Source organism: Balaenoptera physalus (assembly GCF_965194825.1).
Source record: "Balaenoptera physalus genome assembly, chromosome: 9".
Classification (NCBI taxonomy): Eukaryota; Metazoa; Chordata; class Mammalia; order Artiodactyla; family Balaenopteridae; genus Balaenoptera; species Balaenoptera physalus.
Genome location: NC_138888.1, coordinates 14122343 through 14140948, shown reverse-complemented (window position 1 = coordinate 14140948; position 18606 = coordinate 14122343). Strand labels below are relative to the sequence as shown.

The 18606-nt window shown below is 37.1% G+C and overlaps 1 protein-coding gene across 9 annotated transcripts in view; it reads right to left on the bottom strand.

The window, feature by feature from the left end:
• Positions 1-18606, bottom strand: part of SYNE1 (spectrin repeat containing nuclear envelope protein 1) — a 442116-nt gene that overhangs the window by 262965 nt on the left and 160545 nt on the right. For all 9 annotated transcript variants that reach the window (XM_082474323.1, XM_082474327.1, XM_082474328.1 and 6 more), the window contains 9 exons: positions 17469-17629; positions 15334-15484; positions 11990-12217; positions 11509-11607; positions 9786-9973; positions 9263-9386; positions 6812-6978; positions 4436-4589; positions 2051-2679 (listed from right to left, as the gene is read on the bottom strand). In XM_082474323.1, coding sequence (XP_082330449.1) covers positions 2051-2679; positions 4436-4589; positions 6812-6978; positions 9263-9386; positions 9786-9973; positions 11509-11607; positions 11990-12217; positions 15334-15484; positions 17469-17629 — 1901 coding nt within the window. The remainder of the gene's footprint in view (positions 1-2050; positions 2680-4435; positions 4590-6811; positions 6979-9262; positions 9387-9785; positions 9974-11508; positions 11608-11989; positions 12218-15333; positions 15485-17468; positions 17630-18606) is intronic.

Here is an 18606-nt window from a genome sequence, read left to right as displayed (position 1 = left end):
CAGGGGACACGGGTTCAAGCCCTGGTCTGGGAAGATCCCACATGCCACGGAGCAACTAAGCCCATGCGCCGCAACTACTGAGCCTGTGCTCTAGAGCCCACGAGCCACAACTACTGAAGCCCGCATGCCTAGAGCCCGTGCTCCGCGACAAGAAAAGCCATCGCAATGAGAAGCCGGCACACCGCAACGAAGAGTAGCCCCCGCTCTCCGAAACCAGAGAAAGCCCGCGCGCAGCAACGAAGACCCAACACAGCCAAAAATAAAAAGAAATTAAAAAGAAATTAAAAAAAAAGAAAGAAATTCTTCTGTGCCATGAAGTTCGACTCACATTAATAGTAATATTTAAAAATAAAACTTTACCTACTTTTTGAAAAGATTACCACTAGAAAATGATCATGGGTTTTTTTGGTCCTTAATATATTAATATTTGAGTATTTGTAAAAAAAGTGGTCACAGAGAGGCAGCCACTGACTCTTTTAGTTCTTGCATTTTGGTATAGTGCTGACTATACGCATTATCCCATTTAATTCCCAAAGCAAAGCGGCCAGGAGCAGGCATTATCAAAATATCTCCATTTTATAAGAAGAGAGGTGATTTGCTCAAGGTCACCCAGTAACACATGAGTATGGTATGACTGGGATTTAATGATCAATCGATTCCAGGCAACATTTTCCGTAGCCTCTGTACAACCTTGGTGAGTTCAGCGTTGTGGGTACTGACGTGGCTCTCGAGCCCAGCCCAGGCCTCCTCCAGCAATTTTAGGATCTCCCGGTCTGCTGGAACTGAGCCTCCGAGGAAGGGCCACGCAGCACCAATCCTACCGCTTATTTCCTGGGTGAGTCATTTGCTCCTTTGCCACACTTAGCTCCTCCTTCTACCCTTACTCTGGAGGCCATTTTTCCTTCCCAAATTTTATTCCCTTTTGTAAATTTATTGCTAAACTAGTCAGATAGCTTATTGCCCATGAGGCATATAACCTCAGGAGTCATTATCACCTAACCAAAGCCTTAGCTTGATGTTTGATTCTGGTTAAAAGGAAGCAAATGGCAATGACTGTGGCAGGGTCAATATAATCTTTATCAATTACAGGTGCCTTAGCGTGAACGCATTTCTGCTGTTTCTTTGCCCCCTGAAAAATGGAAGAGAAAGCGATGCTGAGAAGATGAGTGGGGAGAAGTTCTACTGAGAAGGGAAAAGAAGGTTGAAAGGACCGCTATAGTAAAAAATCACTTCTCAAATTTACTGCAGAAAAATACCTTTGACCCACTAGCTTCTCTGTTAATTGCACCTGACAAAACCCCGACTTTGCTTAAACCCACTTCTCTGCATTCTCCACACCTCTAAGCAAACAGGTAAAAGTAGTGGGGGAGAGCCACTTTGCCAGGCTGTTTGATTCCCCTTCAAGTGAATGAATACAAATCTCAAATGGCAGCTCATCACTTACCAAGCACCAGAGGCTTCATTCCCATTTCTCCCTACGTTTTCTCCCCACAACTTCCCGTCACTCACTCTCAACTAAAGACCTCACTCCAGTCCTTTCTGAGAGGCTAGAAGCCCCCGGGAAAAATTACTTCATATTTTCCACCAGAGATACAAATCTACTTCACTTTCTTTCTCCTCTGCCTTTCATTCTTGTTACAGAAGATGAGTCCCTTCTGCTATCAGTTAAAAACTGCTTAAAAATAGATGACATGATCAATATACGCTATTGTAAATAGAGTGGCTTATACATAGCTCTTAGGAAAGTCCTTAAGGAAAACAAGGAAATTTTAATACTTCTTAAGTGTTAAAATAGTCATGAATTTTATCCTCAAAATATTTTTTTTTGGCCACAAGGCATGCGGGATCTCAGTTCCCCGACCAGGGATCGAACCCGTGCCCCTGCAGTGGAAGCACAGAGTCTTAACCACTGGACCGCCAGGGAAGTCCCCTCAAAATATTTTTAAAATAAGTGGCTAAATCTGGTACTATTATAGTTTTGCACAAGAGTTCATTCCAGACCAAATAAAAAGTACACGAGACCACCGGCTTCCACGCAGTTTCCATTCACCTCTGTTGAAGCGCTTGGCGGGTTAGCTCTTTCAGCCGCTCTCTGTCAGTCCTTTCCTCGATGTCCTCGATGCTCCTCAGCAGCTCCTCTTTCTGCTCTTGGAAGGCTTTCTTCAATACCGCCAGGGCGTCTGCCTCGCTCTGCTTGGTTCCCAGAAGGTTCTGGATCCTCTCTAATTCAAAGCAGAGATGATCAGCTGTCGTTCTGCAGGAAGTCCTCTGCTCAGAACTTCCACTTTTGAGATGGTATTGGGCTTTGGTAAGAAGGCCATCAAGACTGATGGCAGTAGATTCTAACGTTTTCACATCTCGGATAGCATCCTTGAGGTCCCTTTCTAATAAGTCAGACTGTTTCTTATTCATGCTGTGGGTTGCTTCCACTGTTTGCCTCAGCCGGTGGAGAACCTCTGACAGAGAGGCATGGCCCTGCAGGAATTCGGCCAAGTGGGACAGGGCAAGCTGCCGCCTCTCCACGACCTGGCTGGCCTCCTCAAACAGCTGGTAGCAGTCCTCCGCTTTGCCCTGGAGGAGGTGAAGGTCCTCAGCGCGGCCCAGAGCACCCAGCTTCGCTAGGCGACCCTGCAGACTCTGCAATTCTCCCTTTTTGCTCTCTACTTCTGCCGCATGGTCCTGGAAGAGGACAGAGTTAGTTATTGATTCCCCAGATACACTGTTTTACCGACACAGATATCGTCAGGATTTGTGATGTCAAGATACATTTTAAATGCAGTGGATGGCATAAAGGTCAACTATGGCGAATCTTGTAGAAACATTTTAAAAATTTCTTTTGTTTTGCTTTGTTTATCTACATATTTCACATAAAGCATAACTCTCATTTGGAACTAATTCATTCCATGGAAAATAATTTCTTTGTGGATAGAAATAGTTAAAAGAAATTACAGATATATATAATTATATACATATGTGTGTGTATACATACATCATACATATACATATATATCTTTTAAAATCTTCCAAATATTCAATTTCTTTTAACTATACATATGCCTACAATATAACTAAAATATATAGAGAATTAGTTCTATTTTAGAATTAATTTTAATTTAGAATTATTAATATATGGAATTAGCTCTATTATATATAATGCATGTTATATATTTACATTGTAAATATTATAATAATTTATTTATATACAAATTATAATATTTATATATTAGAGCTAAGCTCTATTATATATAATACATATATTTATATTTTACCTATTATAATAATTTATTTATATACAAATTACAATATTTATGTATATATTAGAGCTAATTTTAACAGTTTGTAGGGAAGGAGTGTATGGGACAGATGAACATTAACACCTGTTCAGAGGTAGTGAATAAGGCAGGTAGAAACCTGCACAAGTTTTAGCTGCCTTCTTTTTAAACAGATGTAGATTAACCAGGGTGAGCCTATTGTATAGGAAATTTGGCTAGCTCTCAGTAAATCTGGCTTAAAATCTAGCAGAGATTTACCAACGATCTCAGCATGGTTCCCATTAAACACAAATCATCATCTGTCTTGATCTTGACCACAGTGGCCTGAATATTCTCTTCAGCTTGACTACTAAACTTTTGAGGGCTTCTTTGAGCATTTATGGTAGAAAACTTACAAATCCACTGTCTGCCCCTTTGCCATGTAAATTTTTTTAAAACCTCTGGCCAGCTTTACAACTCAGAATATCTTTCTCAAGGACAGGGGAGCCATGCCTTTGAAATGTAGGTCATCAAGTAAGACAGCATCCCTGACTCACTACAGGAATATATGACAAAGTACTTTTCCTTTGGGTAAAGCTAATTAGCAAACCCAGCACAGAGTCAGCACTCAATAAATATTAAGTGTTTTATTATTAAATATTGTTATAAGCTTCCTATGTAGCTTATCTCCGACTATCCCAATACTTGATGGTCAGTATCTGATTTTTTAAATGTTTTATTTTTTGATGCCTGGATAGATATTATGTATAAATTATAAATAAGGAAAATAAATCATAAATTTTAAATAACTTTCAGGCTAAAGAGTAATTCAGAAAAACTCTATCATTAAAGCACTGGAATTCAGTAGTAGTTTTCAGCATTGGAACAAAGCGAACGAAGCTAAAAAAAGGAACATTCTTATCACTTCACCCTACAAATCATTTGCTCCACTTTGAAGGAACAGTGTCTTAAGGTGGTTGCCTGTTTTATCTGAAGTAGCTTTATCTGTTTAATTTGTCTGTATAACACATTGCCTGGACCCATGTGCTCAATTATTTAAACATTTGCATATTAATAAGAAGTTAAATTGCTGTCAAGTGTTTTTTTTTAATGTTGCATCCCTTTATAATTCAAGAGCTCTCTCTTATAAATAAATTCTTCAATCTTAAAAGAATGCACTTTACCTTGTGTCGAGTACGAGCTGCTTGATGGTCCATTATGCTTATCTCAGAAGTCATCTGTAATTCACTGAGGAACAGCTTAATCCAGACAGAAAAGGAAAGCAGCAGTTCATCAAATTGCTGGTGTTCAGCGACCACAGACTGAAGAAAGTTAATCCTAGGTACAGAAAGGTGTTGAAGTTAAAATGCCCCACAGCTGGACAGAAAGAATGATGATACGTTTTTTGGAATAAGCTTAACCAAGGGCAAAAGCAGTGTTGTCATACACGGACAGACCGGAACTCTTGATGTTTTCTACTTCTCAAACCCCGTTTCTCTCACACTTTTCCTGTCTCGGTTAATGTGACCGCCATCCACCCAGATGGTCCTACGGGTCACCCTTCATCCCTCCATTTCTTTACCACCACATCTGATCTACGCTGATCCTGTTAGCACCCCCATCACGGCACGTTCTCTGCTCTCCTCTCCGCTTCTACGCTCTGGTCTAACTCTCTTCATCTGTCGCCTTGCCTCCAACTGCTGCCACACTGGCCTCCTTCCTGCCACCGTGGCCTCCCTTCAATCCACGTTGTAGGTAAAAGCCAGAAATGACCTTAATGTAATCAGAACATTCTCTGCCAAGCTTAGACACAGGGGCAATTTCCTGTTGCACATAGGAAGGCAAAACTCCAAAACTCCTTACTGTGGTCTACGAAGGATCCCACGTAATCAACTCCTCTGCCCTCATCTGATACAGAGAGGCCTCACACTGCCACTCATCTCTGTTTCCCCAGTATCCCAGCTCACGACTGTCTTAGAGACTTTTGGCTCCCTCTACCTGTATCCTTTGCCCCCAAAGTACCATGAATCTGCTTCCTACACAGCATCCGGATCTTAATAGATGTCACGTCCCCTGAGATGTGGCTTGGCCACCCAATCTACGGTCCCTGACATATAACCCTATTTTATTGTTTTCATATTACTGAACATCCCCGGAAACAGTCTTGTTCGTTCATTTGATTAATGATACATTTATCCTCTCCCTCACTGCATAAGAGACTGGACTTTACTTGCTTTGCTTACTGCTATATCCTTAGTGCCAAAAATGGTGCCTGGGATATGGTCAGGGATCAATCACTGCTTGTGTAATAAATTAGATGGATAAACAATAGGTGATCTGAGGTCAGAATCCAAAGCTGGCATTAAGAATAATACCTTAATCAAATATTAATATTTGTTACAATGGCTCATATCCAAAGTTCAACTTTTTAAATAGACTTTCATGTTTTAATCCTTACAAAACCTTCTACACATTATCTTTACAAGCATATATTACATTTTGAATGCTTTTATACATTTGTATCATTTAAAAACCCTTTCCTTTCCCTCTGGGAGACAGGCAGAAGGCAGATCCTCCTCTATTTTACAAAAAATTACTCATCTTTCAAGAGTTTGGCACCAAAGCCTTTTGTCAGCCTTTCATGAACCCATTCAAATGTCCTTTCTTTTTGTTCCCATAATATCCTGTGCTCACCTCTCATTGGATTTCTTGTTATTCCCATGCTGATCTCTAAAATACTTGAGGTCAGGTTTTATTTATTTTTACAGTTTCAATTTCTGATATGGTGCCTTGTACTCAACAGGTACCCAATAAACATTTGCTAATTGAATAAATGAACGAATAGACAACGGAACAAATACAGATTCCACAGAGGTAAACAGCAGAACTCTGTTTACTGTTGCTAACCCCAGCACTCAGAAGAGTGCACTACTCATTGTAAAAACTCAGTAAGTATTTGCTGAATAAATAAATTAAAAATTGACTAGAAAGGTTAAATGCCTTATTCAAGATTACATGGGTAATCAATACCAATTTAAGTCAAAATTTTGTCTTCTGGCATCTTAGAAAGGTATAAATGTCAATTGTTAATCATCTAGTCAATTAACATTTAATCCATTTTTGTCTCCTTTTAATATAATAATAATTTCCCTGCTCTCTACTAAGATCTATATAGGAATGAAATGGAAAAAAAAATACATATCCTCTGTTGAGAAATATCATGTGAGGCAAAATTTTAATTACCTTTTTTCTCCTGTACATAAACAGCTTGGACAGTAATAATACAATCCCGAGTAATCCTATGCTCTTCAATATTGTTCAGCTAATTTGATCATTTGCCCTGATTGCAAGACTAAAATTTTGAATTGAGGTTCATTAGAAATACTAATTATTAAGCACTTTGATTTTTAAAATGACGAATAAAGTGGTTTTCTTCCCTTCTAGAATTATGTCCTGAATAACTGGGTTAAATAAAAGTAAACAAAGCTAGGCTTTCTTAATTTATATGCTCACCATTTAAAAAAATGAACAATACTAGAAGCTTTTTTTTGAAACCAAACCTTTTGCTAATTATCTGAGGCAGATCTCTCCATCTCTCATCCAGATGCTCCAAATGTAGTTTCATCATTTTCACATCATCTTTGGAGGCCACTGAGAATAGGGATTCCTTTAGTTGCAATAGGTTGCTGTAGTTTGAGGCCTGGGATACAATTTCATTTTGCAGCCCCTGAGAAAAAACAGAAAGGATTACAGATCTCATCCCAATGAGACTGACCAGGAAGGACCATGTGACACAGGGGGTTGCTATCCAAAGGCTTTGTGTTCTTGCAAAACGGAGGTCATTGGGACCAGGCTAAAAAGGGTTTTTATCCCTTGATTTAGAAATGGATCTACTTGACCTCTAATGCAACATTAAAAATGCTTCTGAAACCTGAATTAGTTTCCCAGTGCCTGGGTTATATTAAGTTAGGCAAATTTAGAAGCTGTAGAATTTCTTTCAGAATAAAGAAACTGAGTTGGTGAAAAGAATCAAAGAAAAACTGTTGCTGAAGAAAAACAAAGCATATCTAACAATGACAGAGGTATAATTCTAGGTACTGGGAACACAGTGTGTCTCTCTGTTTAGAGACTACATTAGGCCAAACCAGGGAACTTAAAGGGTCTTCATTTTACTTTCGTGCAACAGAACTACTTATTTTTAAATCAGGCAATGAATCTCTTAGGTGATGTGAGTGGTGCATAAAAGCTGTGGTTCCTACCTAATAAGAGATAAAAGATAAGCACTATATAGATAGTGGTAGCACGGCACATAGTTGATGCTTGTCAAAATGTTTTCTTTCCCCTCCCTAGTGAGGCCACATGTGTGATACAAGCAAAATTGCTACAGGTATCAGAGGAAGGAGTACACAGCCTATGGTCAACAGGAAAGACCTCAAAGCAGAACCAGGACTTAACGCTGAGCAGGATGAAGACATAGGCCAGGAGGTGGGAACGTACAAGGAATGTTCAGACCATGGTAGGGAGGCAGCTTGGCTGACACAGTGCCTGGATGGGGGCCAATCTTGGTCCTCTAATTTGTACAGCACTGTTTTCCACACAGAGACATGTAGGAATACAGTTGTATTTTGTTTATCTATTTATTTACTTATTTACTTATTTATTTATGGCTGCTTTGAGTCTTTGTTGCTGCGCGTGGGCTTTCTCTAGTTGTGGTGAGCGGGGGCTACTCTTCGTTGCGGTGCCCAGGCTTCTCATTGCGGTGGCTTCTCTTGTTGCGAAGCATGGGCTCTAGGTATGCGAGCTTCCACAGTTGTGGCTCACGGGCTCTAGAGTGCAGGCTCAGTAGTTGTGGCACATGGGCTTAGGTGCTCCGCGGCATGTGGGATCTTCCTGGACCAGGGCTCGAACCCGTGTCCCCTGCATTGGCAGGCGGATTCTTAACCACTGCGCCACCAGGGAAGTCCAGGAATACAGTTTTATATAGGCAGATATCTTTGTATCATTTTTAAGAAAAGGAGCTATGACTTCCCTTCTTAGAACAGCTCACATTGCATTATAAGAAGATAAACACTGGATTGTGGACTGAGCATTGCCCTTTATCCTCAGGCAGGACAGTCACTGGAGGTTTCTGAGCAGGGACTTTTTGGGAGATTAATGCAGAACATTGGTGTTTAATAAACTAGAAAGGCAGGAGAACCAAGAGCGTGAGAAACCCTCAAAGTCAAGGTAGGAGAACATGTGAAGATGGGGGAATAGGATCAGATGCTACAGACATGCTCTGATGGAGTTTTTAGAGAAGCAATTATGAAAAGTAAAAGAACTTAGTTTCCTCTTAAACATTTTGTAAAAGGTGATGGGAGAAAGTTGGGGTGTGAATCTGTTACACAATAAATATCTTTTGTGAAGCAGTATTGCCTGTTGAATTTTCTGGCACAGATAGCATCGCTTAAAGCAAGTCATTAATCTCCAGAAATCAGTAACATTGTCTGTAGTTTCAGTAATACTTAAAGATTATTTTAAGTATAAAAAGTTGGCTTCTTCAAGAATGTAATAAGCTAGTATTCTTTGTCTTTCTATCTTCTGCATTTGTGCTTATTCATTTTTTGGTGTCTTGCTTGAAAATAATCATTACTGTGACTTTTTTATTACCAAAAATTCATACAAATGCAAAAGTAGAAGGAATACAGCTATTACCCAACTTCAAAAATTATTCACTGATGGTCAACCTTGTTTCATCTATGTTTCTACCCATTTCGCCTTCAACTCCTCTGCCAGATAATTTGTATTCAAGTGCCAGACATTATGTTACAGGATTTTCTAATACATCATGGAAACTGATCATCACAAAGTTCACCATGACTTTATCTTTCAGGTCAGGGCTGCTCTTCTTTGCAGGATCATGAAATGAAAACAAAAAGTTAAGTTGCAGAAAGGATTTCGTACTTGATTTTGTTTTACAATGCAACCATAACAAAGAGCATTTCATTTTCCTCCCACTTCCTTGAACTTGCCTGTATTAATTGAAGTTCATTCTCCACCTTGACTCTGTCTGCAGAAATGTTGGCTTCTGGGGAAGTGGCTATAGCTTCACATCGCTCTAACCAAGTCAAAAAGGTAGACAGTTCTTTCTCTAGCCTACACAAAGCAGAGATAAGAAACAAATTCATGCAAAATTATCATACTTGAAAACTAAACTTTTCTGAAGTTGAGGGGTTCAGCAGTAACCATTATAAATACCACAGTGTTTGTTGTCTTTTTCTAGACGTGAAGGTGCAAAAACCACTCCTTTCATGTTTGTGTATGAACTTGCACATGTGTTTAGATCTGTGCAATGTGTAAAGATACTCATACATCCCCTCCACAATCAGGGATCTTCATCTTATAATGAAGATCAATGTCTTCCCATGGTAGGCACGTAAGTTGATGAGTTTTACATGTGGGATGATCATTTCCCATCACTTGAAGTCCAGAATTTCCTATTTAGGAGTAGCTATTGAAACCCTGGCTGCCAACTGGAGAAGGAAGGCTGCTCACCTCTGCCAGTGGGCCAGCAGCTTCTCGAGCACAGTCTGTCTCTCCTTAGTCTGACGCAGCAAACGCTCATAGTTCTGCTGCAGGGCTGCAGCCTCCTGCACGGAGGACTCTCTGTTAGAGACCTTGCGGGCGCTGGCTGACAGGCCAGCCACCGTGCTGGTCAGGGATTCCAGGGCCTGACAGAGATCCTGATGCGAGAGCAAAGAGTTCCATGAATGCACAGCATCAAGAAAGGAGACCTAAGTTTTTCTTTGAGACCCTTTATCACCAAACGTTTTCCCAAAGGCATAATAAACAGCAACGGTACTAAAAAATGTCTCTGCCCATGATTTTCAGCAAAAAAAAAGTCTCTGCCCATGATTTTCAGCAAGACATAGTGAAAGTGACAAGCAAGTTACTTCATGAATGCAGAAGTCAAAGGTGAGAATGGAGAGACTATTCCCCAAATAAGAATTTGTTGCTGTTTATCTCAATAATTACAACTTTCCCTTAAGGATTTAGAAAATTTGTGAAAATTGTTATTCATATTATACCAAATGTATTTAAAAAAACCCTACTCCTAATTTATAAGAGCTATATGCAACATGCTATAATTTTATTAAAAAAATATACGGGAAGTTATGGCTGACATAGCTGCCGTCAGGAATCCATGATAATAACAATTAGGGAACCTGAGAATGTGGCAGGCACTGCCACATTGTGTGGCATAACACAATGTGTTATGTACATTACATATATTATCTCATTTAATCTTCATAAGAACCCTAAGAGGTATGTTCTTTCATTTGCCCCCATTTTACAGATCAGAAAATCAAGATAGAGAAAAATAACTTGCTTTAGGAAATTCAAATATTAGAAACATACAATATTATCCTCTCTGGTACTCAATTGTTAACTTAGTTGTCTATTAAAATAATTTTATCAAATCTAATTTTCCTACTTTTCCTCATTTGGGGGTTATTCTTTTAAAAATTACATAAGTAACACAATAATGCATTCTTATGATAAATATTCAAACAATATAAATTCCACTTCCTCTTCCACTTGTACTTTTGTCAACTGTTTGCTATTACTGTGGCCCATTTCTCTGCATTTGTGCATGCATGCACACATAATAGGGATAATATATATATATATATTTTTTTTTTCTGGTTTATTAATTAACACACTTCTTTTGAGTATTTCTTTGTGCATGATTCTCTTGCTTTGCTCCTTCCTCTGAATTCTGCCAGAGGCATCTATTGCTTTGCAAAATATCTCACAGTGGTTACCAGTTCAGGGACCAGAACAAAAAAGCTAGCCATTGGGGAAAAGATCAGTGAGGACATAGGCTTTGCACATCTGAGTGTAGTGGGTTAGAATCTGAAATTTGCTATGCAAATATATACAGATTTTTCTGCACATTTAATTTTTTATAATGTTGGCAAGAGGTAACAGGGTTTATTAAAGCTATACTCTGAAAAAGTTACACGTTCTAATTACGAGAGAGAAATATATCTTAAATGACTACTCTTTAAAATACATTTTTAATGAAAACTTATTTGTACAGTTATATTTCTTGTGTTATATGAAGTGAATATGTTTGATCTATATTATTCCTCAAGTAACATACAATATTTTTCAATTTTAACTCTAATAAAAATATTTACTGTTTTCCTTTCAAGCAGGAATTATCACATTTCTGAGTAGATAAATAAGAAGAAACGTTGAAACATGCTCTTACCATATGTTCTTGGAGAACTTTGTATGTTTCTGTAGCTGAAGAACATATTTTAATTGGATCAGCAAGTTTATCTTCAAATTCAGACACAGTCTGCTGGATCTAAAACATTGGTAATATATAAAAATGATGATGGGGAAAACATACATCAAGGCAGAGAAGGTTACTGGGGAAACAGCATGCCTATCTTTTTTGGATAACGTTCAGTGTGATGATAAAATATATTTTTTAAAAAACCCCAAATCAATGTGTTCCACTATTTGAAAGGAATATAATTAAGACCTAATACCTATCTGAACACAATATATAATGGCATTTTTATATTCCCTGAAAAAAGGTTACATATAAATGACAAACTCAGTCATCACTGACAACTTGGTAAATAATTGGCAAATTGTGTCTTTTCCTTATTCCATTATTTCTGCACAATTTATAAAATGCAAGGTGAAATAGGTAACTTTAGCATGCAAGGACCAATTGTTACCTTTTTAAGATTCTCTTCAAACTTTTGCTGCTGAGATAAATGTCCCAGGATTGTTCCTTCCAGACTCTGTGCATGTTCTCGGAGTTCTTCCCAGTATCTTATTATCTGTGTTAACTTGGCTTTGATCCGAGCAGATTCTCCAGTGGTAATAAACTGAGCAAAAGATTGAGCTTCTTCTTCTAGTCCTGTAATGCTGCTGATCTTACTTTCTATTTCCTGAATCGTGACCTAATATTTAAAACAAGAAAAATGACAATGGAGGCTGAGCAAGCCTGCCTTCCTGAAATGGTATAATCATCTGCAGAGACAGAAAATCAGCAGAATTTTTCCTTAACTGACATTTCAACCTACTTGCACCATTAGAAAGCAGCTAGCTACAAACAAACACCATGTGTTTCCTGACCTCGTTTGGGGAGGACAGGTATGCGGACAATGTCTGAAAAATACAAACTGGTGGTGGTCATGCTCGCTGGATGGAGAATAAGGAGAAAAGGCCACCCCTGCTCACGGTGAAGCAAGAACATGTCCCTGGAACTCTTACAGTCTCTCTGAAGGTACAGAGAATTCTCTGCTTATCCTATGAGTCAAGAGTTTTGACCAACTGGTCTGGGAAGTAGTATGTTCCCAAACTCATAGGAATGCTAATATTGGCATTCATTTAATTTTCCTAAAATGAAGCTGAGTATTTCATATTTTACCAAACTAAAAGCTTGTCTGATTCTGCTCCTACCTAAACCCAGTCTTTTCATATTTATCACCTATACTTTATGCCAATGGTTTCCAAATTTGGAATACATTAGGGTCCCCTGGCCCCAACCTCAGGGAGTCAGACTCACTGGGTCTCAGGCGGGGCCCACTTGGCAGCTCTGACAACTTCCTGGGTGATGCACTGCCGCTGACCCAAGGAATCCACTTGGGGAACCACTGCTTTATTCACTAGCTGCAGACTCTGCAGGAAGGAGCCTACAGACTATGATTTCCATCTGGGGCAGGAGGACATCTTACCTATTAGCCAACACAAGAAAAGTACTGAAAGTGGGCACCTGCATGTGCGTGTGCATGTGCGTGTGTGTGTGTTGGGGGGGCCTCTTATAAACATAGAGGTTTATTTATTTATAAGAGAAGAAAAACTATTTCTCTGAGAAAAAGAGCCAAATCATTCAATCAGAATAAAGCCCAAAATTCAGACATCTCAGTTTCAAATAATTTAAATAGAAAATACTGCTACCCTAGAAAAAAATAAATGTGTGACTTCTGTCTAGATGAGACAACAGAGTCAGAAATAACTTCTGTTTAGATAAGACTATTGGAAATAGCTGGCATCAGATAAGTGCCAAGTACACATCAGTTATTCGTTTTTATTTCTCATATTCATGACTATAGTGGTATATCTGATAGATACTTGTTGTTTGAGCATTAATACAATCTTTCTTTGTTTTGCTGTTTTTTAAGATGATTTTTTTTGGAAAAAATACTCATAAATTCAACAAATGTATTTTGAGTTTTTTATGTGCTAATAGTTGTTCTAGGTGCTTCCAACACCTCAGTGAAACCATCTTAGTTAAGATCAAAGTTCTTAGTTCTTAGAGTAATATATGGCATTAACAAATTCATAGATGCAAACTATATAATTATATTGTTGGATTGTGGCAGAAAAAATTTCCAATCCATGAAGAGAAGATGGAAGATGAACCCAGTGTATGTTCTTATCATTTGTGATTTATCAATCAGGAATAAGAAATTAGTCAATTTGGAATAGCATGTAATGAAGAACAAAAATGGGCTTATAGATAAATATCTTCACAATAACACTCAAATGCTTCATTAATTTTAATCCTAAGAGTCTGAAGTGAAAATACTATGACAAGTGTTAACATATTTTGAATATTTCCTATAATGTAGTCTTCTGTCTGGAAATAGAATCTATGAGCCCCAACTCCACAGTACAGTGTATTCAACTCTATCTTTGCTTATTTCTAGCAAATATATTTTTCCTGATACTCATATTCATTTTTAGATAGTTTTCAAAGTGCCATATTGGAATATTAAAATGTATTTCAGCCTGATGGCATGGAAATCCAGAACTGAATGTTTACATACTTAAAAATAAAATAATCATTTTTTTTCTTAAAAGCAATGTGATGACATTTGATCACTGACATATTTCAGAAGTTCTGGAATTAAGGTTTAAGAAAATAGAAAAATGAATTACAGAAAGGATAAACAAGTTAAAAGGTGTATGCCAAAAATTTGTGAAAGAAGAATGTTGAGACAGAACTATTTAAATGCGCTATTCTTTGTTTTCTTAGAATTAAATGGCAACTTTTAAAAACAGTTTTAAAGATTAAACATATTTCATTCTTTAATGGCTGGGCATCTGTTTTGCCTAGTATATCACACAAGACATAAGCTAGACCGCATACACCAGACTCCATGTATCCTTGACTGCAGAACATGTGTGATAAGCAGTCTGCCCGGCTTGTAATCTTAGCTAAACAATATTGCATCCTCCCACTGTGCACATGGCAATGACTTGTTCTGAGTCATAATGTGAAACGTTCCCTCACCTTGGTATTTATTTTACTATATTTAATCGAATGAAATGGCAAAGGGTTTTCCCATTCCAAAAAAATGAGCTGAGTTAGAAAAAGAAGCAGTTGAATTGTGAAAATGTGTTGTGTAAAAATAGCATAAAAGAAAGAGAAATGAACATTCAGAATTCATTTCTTTCAGCCCATTTTTTTTAAGCTACTTGAATGAAATGGACGATGACAGTCTATGTACTTGGTTATTTTAGAACTGGAGGATAACATATCAGGGCATCTCAGTTCATGCCCCCAAGGGCATCATAAATGCCAGCATTAGATGGATGGAATCTGATTGCTTTACCCAAAGAAAGTAATTTCTCGAACCCCTCCTTGTGGTTGGTGAGGGTAAATGCCACCAATACTTGAGCTAGACATTTAGAATAGTTCTTAAAAAGTAAGGTTGTAGATGACGAACACATTTCATGGCGTATAAATCCATCAACAGGGCACTCTAATGGGGTTAATTCAAAATCAAGGAAAAGAATAATGTAACCATAAAAACATTTTAATGATATTGCACACAATAATGACTTTGAATGCATAAGTCAGACAATATTAATACATAATTCCATCTATTAAGTGTTGCCCAGGATCAATCAAGACCTTTTAGCTCAGCATTTTGTGTGAATTTAATTTTAATAGAGTCACATAGCAATGATAGATTTGTTCTGGGGACAAATAGCATTTGATGAAATGTAAGAAAGGCGCTCTTAAAATCTAGACATGGATTATAAATGTAACTTGTGAGCAGGTCACCTTAATTTGGTTGATTTGTGTGTCCATGGCAGATGACGAAGTTTCCAAGTCATTGAGTTCTTTTTCTTTCTCAGTTATCCAGACGGACAGGGTCTCAAAATTAGTGCCAAAATGATTCCACTTGTTTTTCACCATTTCCATGGTTTTAATACTAAAATTAACCAAATTAAGTAAATAAAATGCAGTACCTTAATAGAGAAAAACAATACATTTTCCTTTAAATCACCAGGTGAAAAGATAGTGAAGACATTTGTGACCACATCAAAGCTGAAACTATTAGAACAGGGGGAAAAAAATGCACATTTGATCTGAGTTAGTCAGTCCTCAAGTATTCCTGTCTCCTCTGAGAATGAGGTAGCACTAAGCTCTGTTATGGATGGAACTGTGCTTTGAACAAAATATTGCTGGGTCCAAAGGGTTTGAATCCAGGTATAATCTTGTTAAACTGTGCACGAGACCAGTAGTTGCCAGAACTTATTTTAGTAAACTGCTCACCTAGATTCCAGTGCACACAGTTTTCTTACCAGTCCTACTTTTGTCAACGTGACCCTTTTGCTCTGAGAGGAGAGATACTGCAGTGACGCTTTATACTCAGAGATCTTTATAAAATACACCTTTATGAATCAAGATAAAGCTTGTAATCTGAATCCTATGCTGCCACGCAGGAACTGTTCCTGTTATTAGAGTGGAGCCTGCAATCTATTATCTATAACAATTTCAGCTATTCTTAGATGTCTGTATGATCTTGATTCTAAAAGACTTCATAACTTCTTGTACATGAGCACCCTAACTGCTTTTAGACACCTTGGGCTTTATTTGTAATAAATCCAGTGAATAAAATTTCAATTATAGGTTCCCAGTTTGTAGTAGTTATGCACATATAGCCATGTGATAGTTATGCATATATAACCAGGTGATTATGGCTTTCAGTTTAGAAAAAGACTAGGAAACTAAGAGTATATCATTGAACTGTTAAGTCCTTGGGTTAAAAAAAAAAAAAAAGAAGGAATTTCCCTGTTTACCAAAAGGCACTTGAAGACATCAAGGAAAATACAATGGCATCATTGATTGTCAAATTCAATAATACTGTAGTCTCAAATGTATACCCTGGATGAGTCTATGCTCTCATCAGTACAGTTAATTCAAGCTATATTATATTGCAATTTTTTAAATGAAATAAAGATTCAAGTGGATATTTCTAATGGAAGTAACTTCCTTTCTAATAAACTCTAAGTTTTACTATTTCTACCTTGATGGATAATATTTAAAGGTTTTAAGTCACAATTTGCTTTAAATAAATTATTTAACAAATTTTAAAGTTTAGACAAATGTACAGCATTAATTATAAGGTGTTAATAGTATTAAAAACAAATTTTACATTTTAAAACCCATCTAGAAATTATGTCCTATACCTTAAAAACAATACATGTTGGTGATTTGCCACTAAATAATCTTTAAAATAGAACCGTTCAGCCATATTATTTTGAGGAACATTGGTCATATGTTTATCCCCTCCAAATTTTTGTGTGTGTCTATCTTGTACATAACAGGATACCATAGGCCAAATTATTTTCTTTCTTTTTAGATATTTAAACACTAAATGTTTAAAAATAAAATATATTTTTGAAATTAATTTTTGGAAATAGTATACAATCAGTGACAATTTGAATACTGAGGCGCTGTAAGCAAGCTCTGTGAGCTTCTTGGAGTTGAAGACGCTTGGTCTATGCCATATGTGTTTAGGCCTAGAATCTACACAACCAAAAATCTACCCTTCCCTCTAACTGGTGACAGCAGAATAATACAGTAAAAAAATTATCTTAAATATTGGTTCTTTTTTGAGATTCCCTTCTCCAGTGTACAAAGGCCACTTAAATTTTATAGATATGGCTTTCTCATGAACAGAATCAGTTTACGATGCCAAAACCACATCACTTATATTTTTCTGCTCTGTTACAGATGTTGGATTCTCTACTGGTGATATTTTCTTTTGAATTGTAAGTTGCTTCCTCAAAACATGCTGAAATACACAGACACTTGGAGATTTTAAAAGAATGTTTTAAATACAATATACAGGAAAGAGTGTATGAAACTTTATCTCAGAGAAGAAAGTTTAGGACTTGTCAAGCACATACTCTTCTTCGAGTGTGTCTTCTAATTTTTTGACTTGCTCTTTGATTGACTTGGCCTGCCGTTGAAGCAGCTGCTTATTCTTGGGCCCAAGTGGGATCTCTGAAGCTTCCTTCACAAGATTCTCAGCCTGGACTGCAATACCTTCTGTTCGTTTAGAAAACTCCTAAAAAGGATATTATAATTGTTAGGACAGCATCTTCTATTAAACTCTGCCCTCAAATAAACTGCACATACTGCAGTCTCCCCCAGAATAGATGGATAGATAAATAGATTCAAACATGTAAGAATATTGGCATATAATATTCTTGGCAATAAAACAGACTTTTTTCATTATGGCCAAAATAGACACTTTGTTAAATTATTTTCATTTTATATAAGTGAAACCACAACCAGACCTTCATAGTTGGAGAACTACTTTCATAGTTATCCAACAATTCTCAAAAAAATGTTTACTCCATTGTCTCCCGGTTTGGGTTTTTTGTTTAGAATTCTGAGCCACATTATAGTAATTAACTTGTCTACACATATGTTAGTTTATTACAGGCCAGTTGGGCAATGATCATTAGTGATTTTTTTTTTCAGTCATAAAGATAACAGATTTCTAGGCCAGTGAATATAAATACTTGTTTATTTAATTGAAGGATATCTTAGTCAACACAGAGTATCACTGATCTTTAAAAAAACATTTTGTTAACTAGTTCTCTGAAAAGCGCTATAAACTGATCTTAATGCTGTTAAATCTTATTTACTATATATCCATATACTACACGAGGGAAAGAAGATAAGTTTTGAACCACTCAATCCTGGACTAGGGCTCTGGATTTGCTAATTACTAGTTGTTCGTCTTTGGCAAATTACTTTTCAGGCTCTTTCACATAAAATGCAGATAGTAAAACTTTTCTCAAAAGATTACTGTTAACATTTCATTAGGAATTTCATTTTTAAGTGCCCGGCACTCTGGCATACCTATTATCATTTTTTTTTTACTACCTTCACATAAAATTGAGGATAAAATTGTTTATAAAGTTCACACACTGATTTTCAATAATAGTGAATCACCTTAATTCAAAAATTAATTTCATATATTTGAGGCACTGGTAAATTTTGGTTATCTCAACTTTGTCAGGTAAATATATTGAA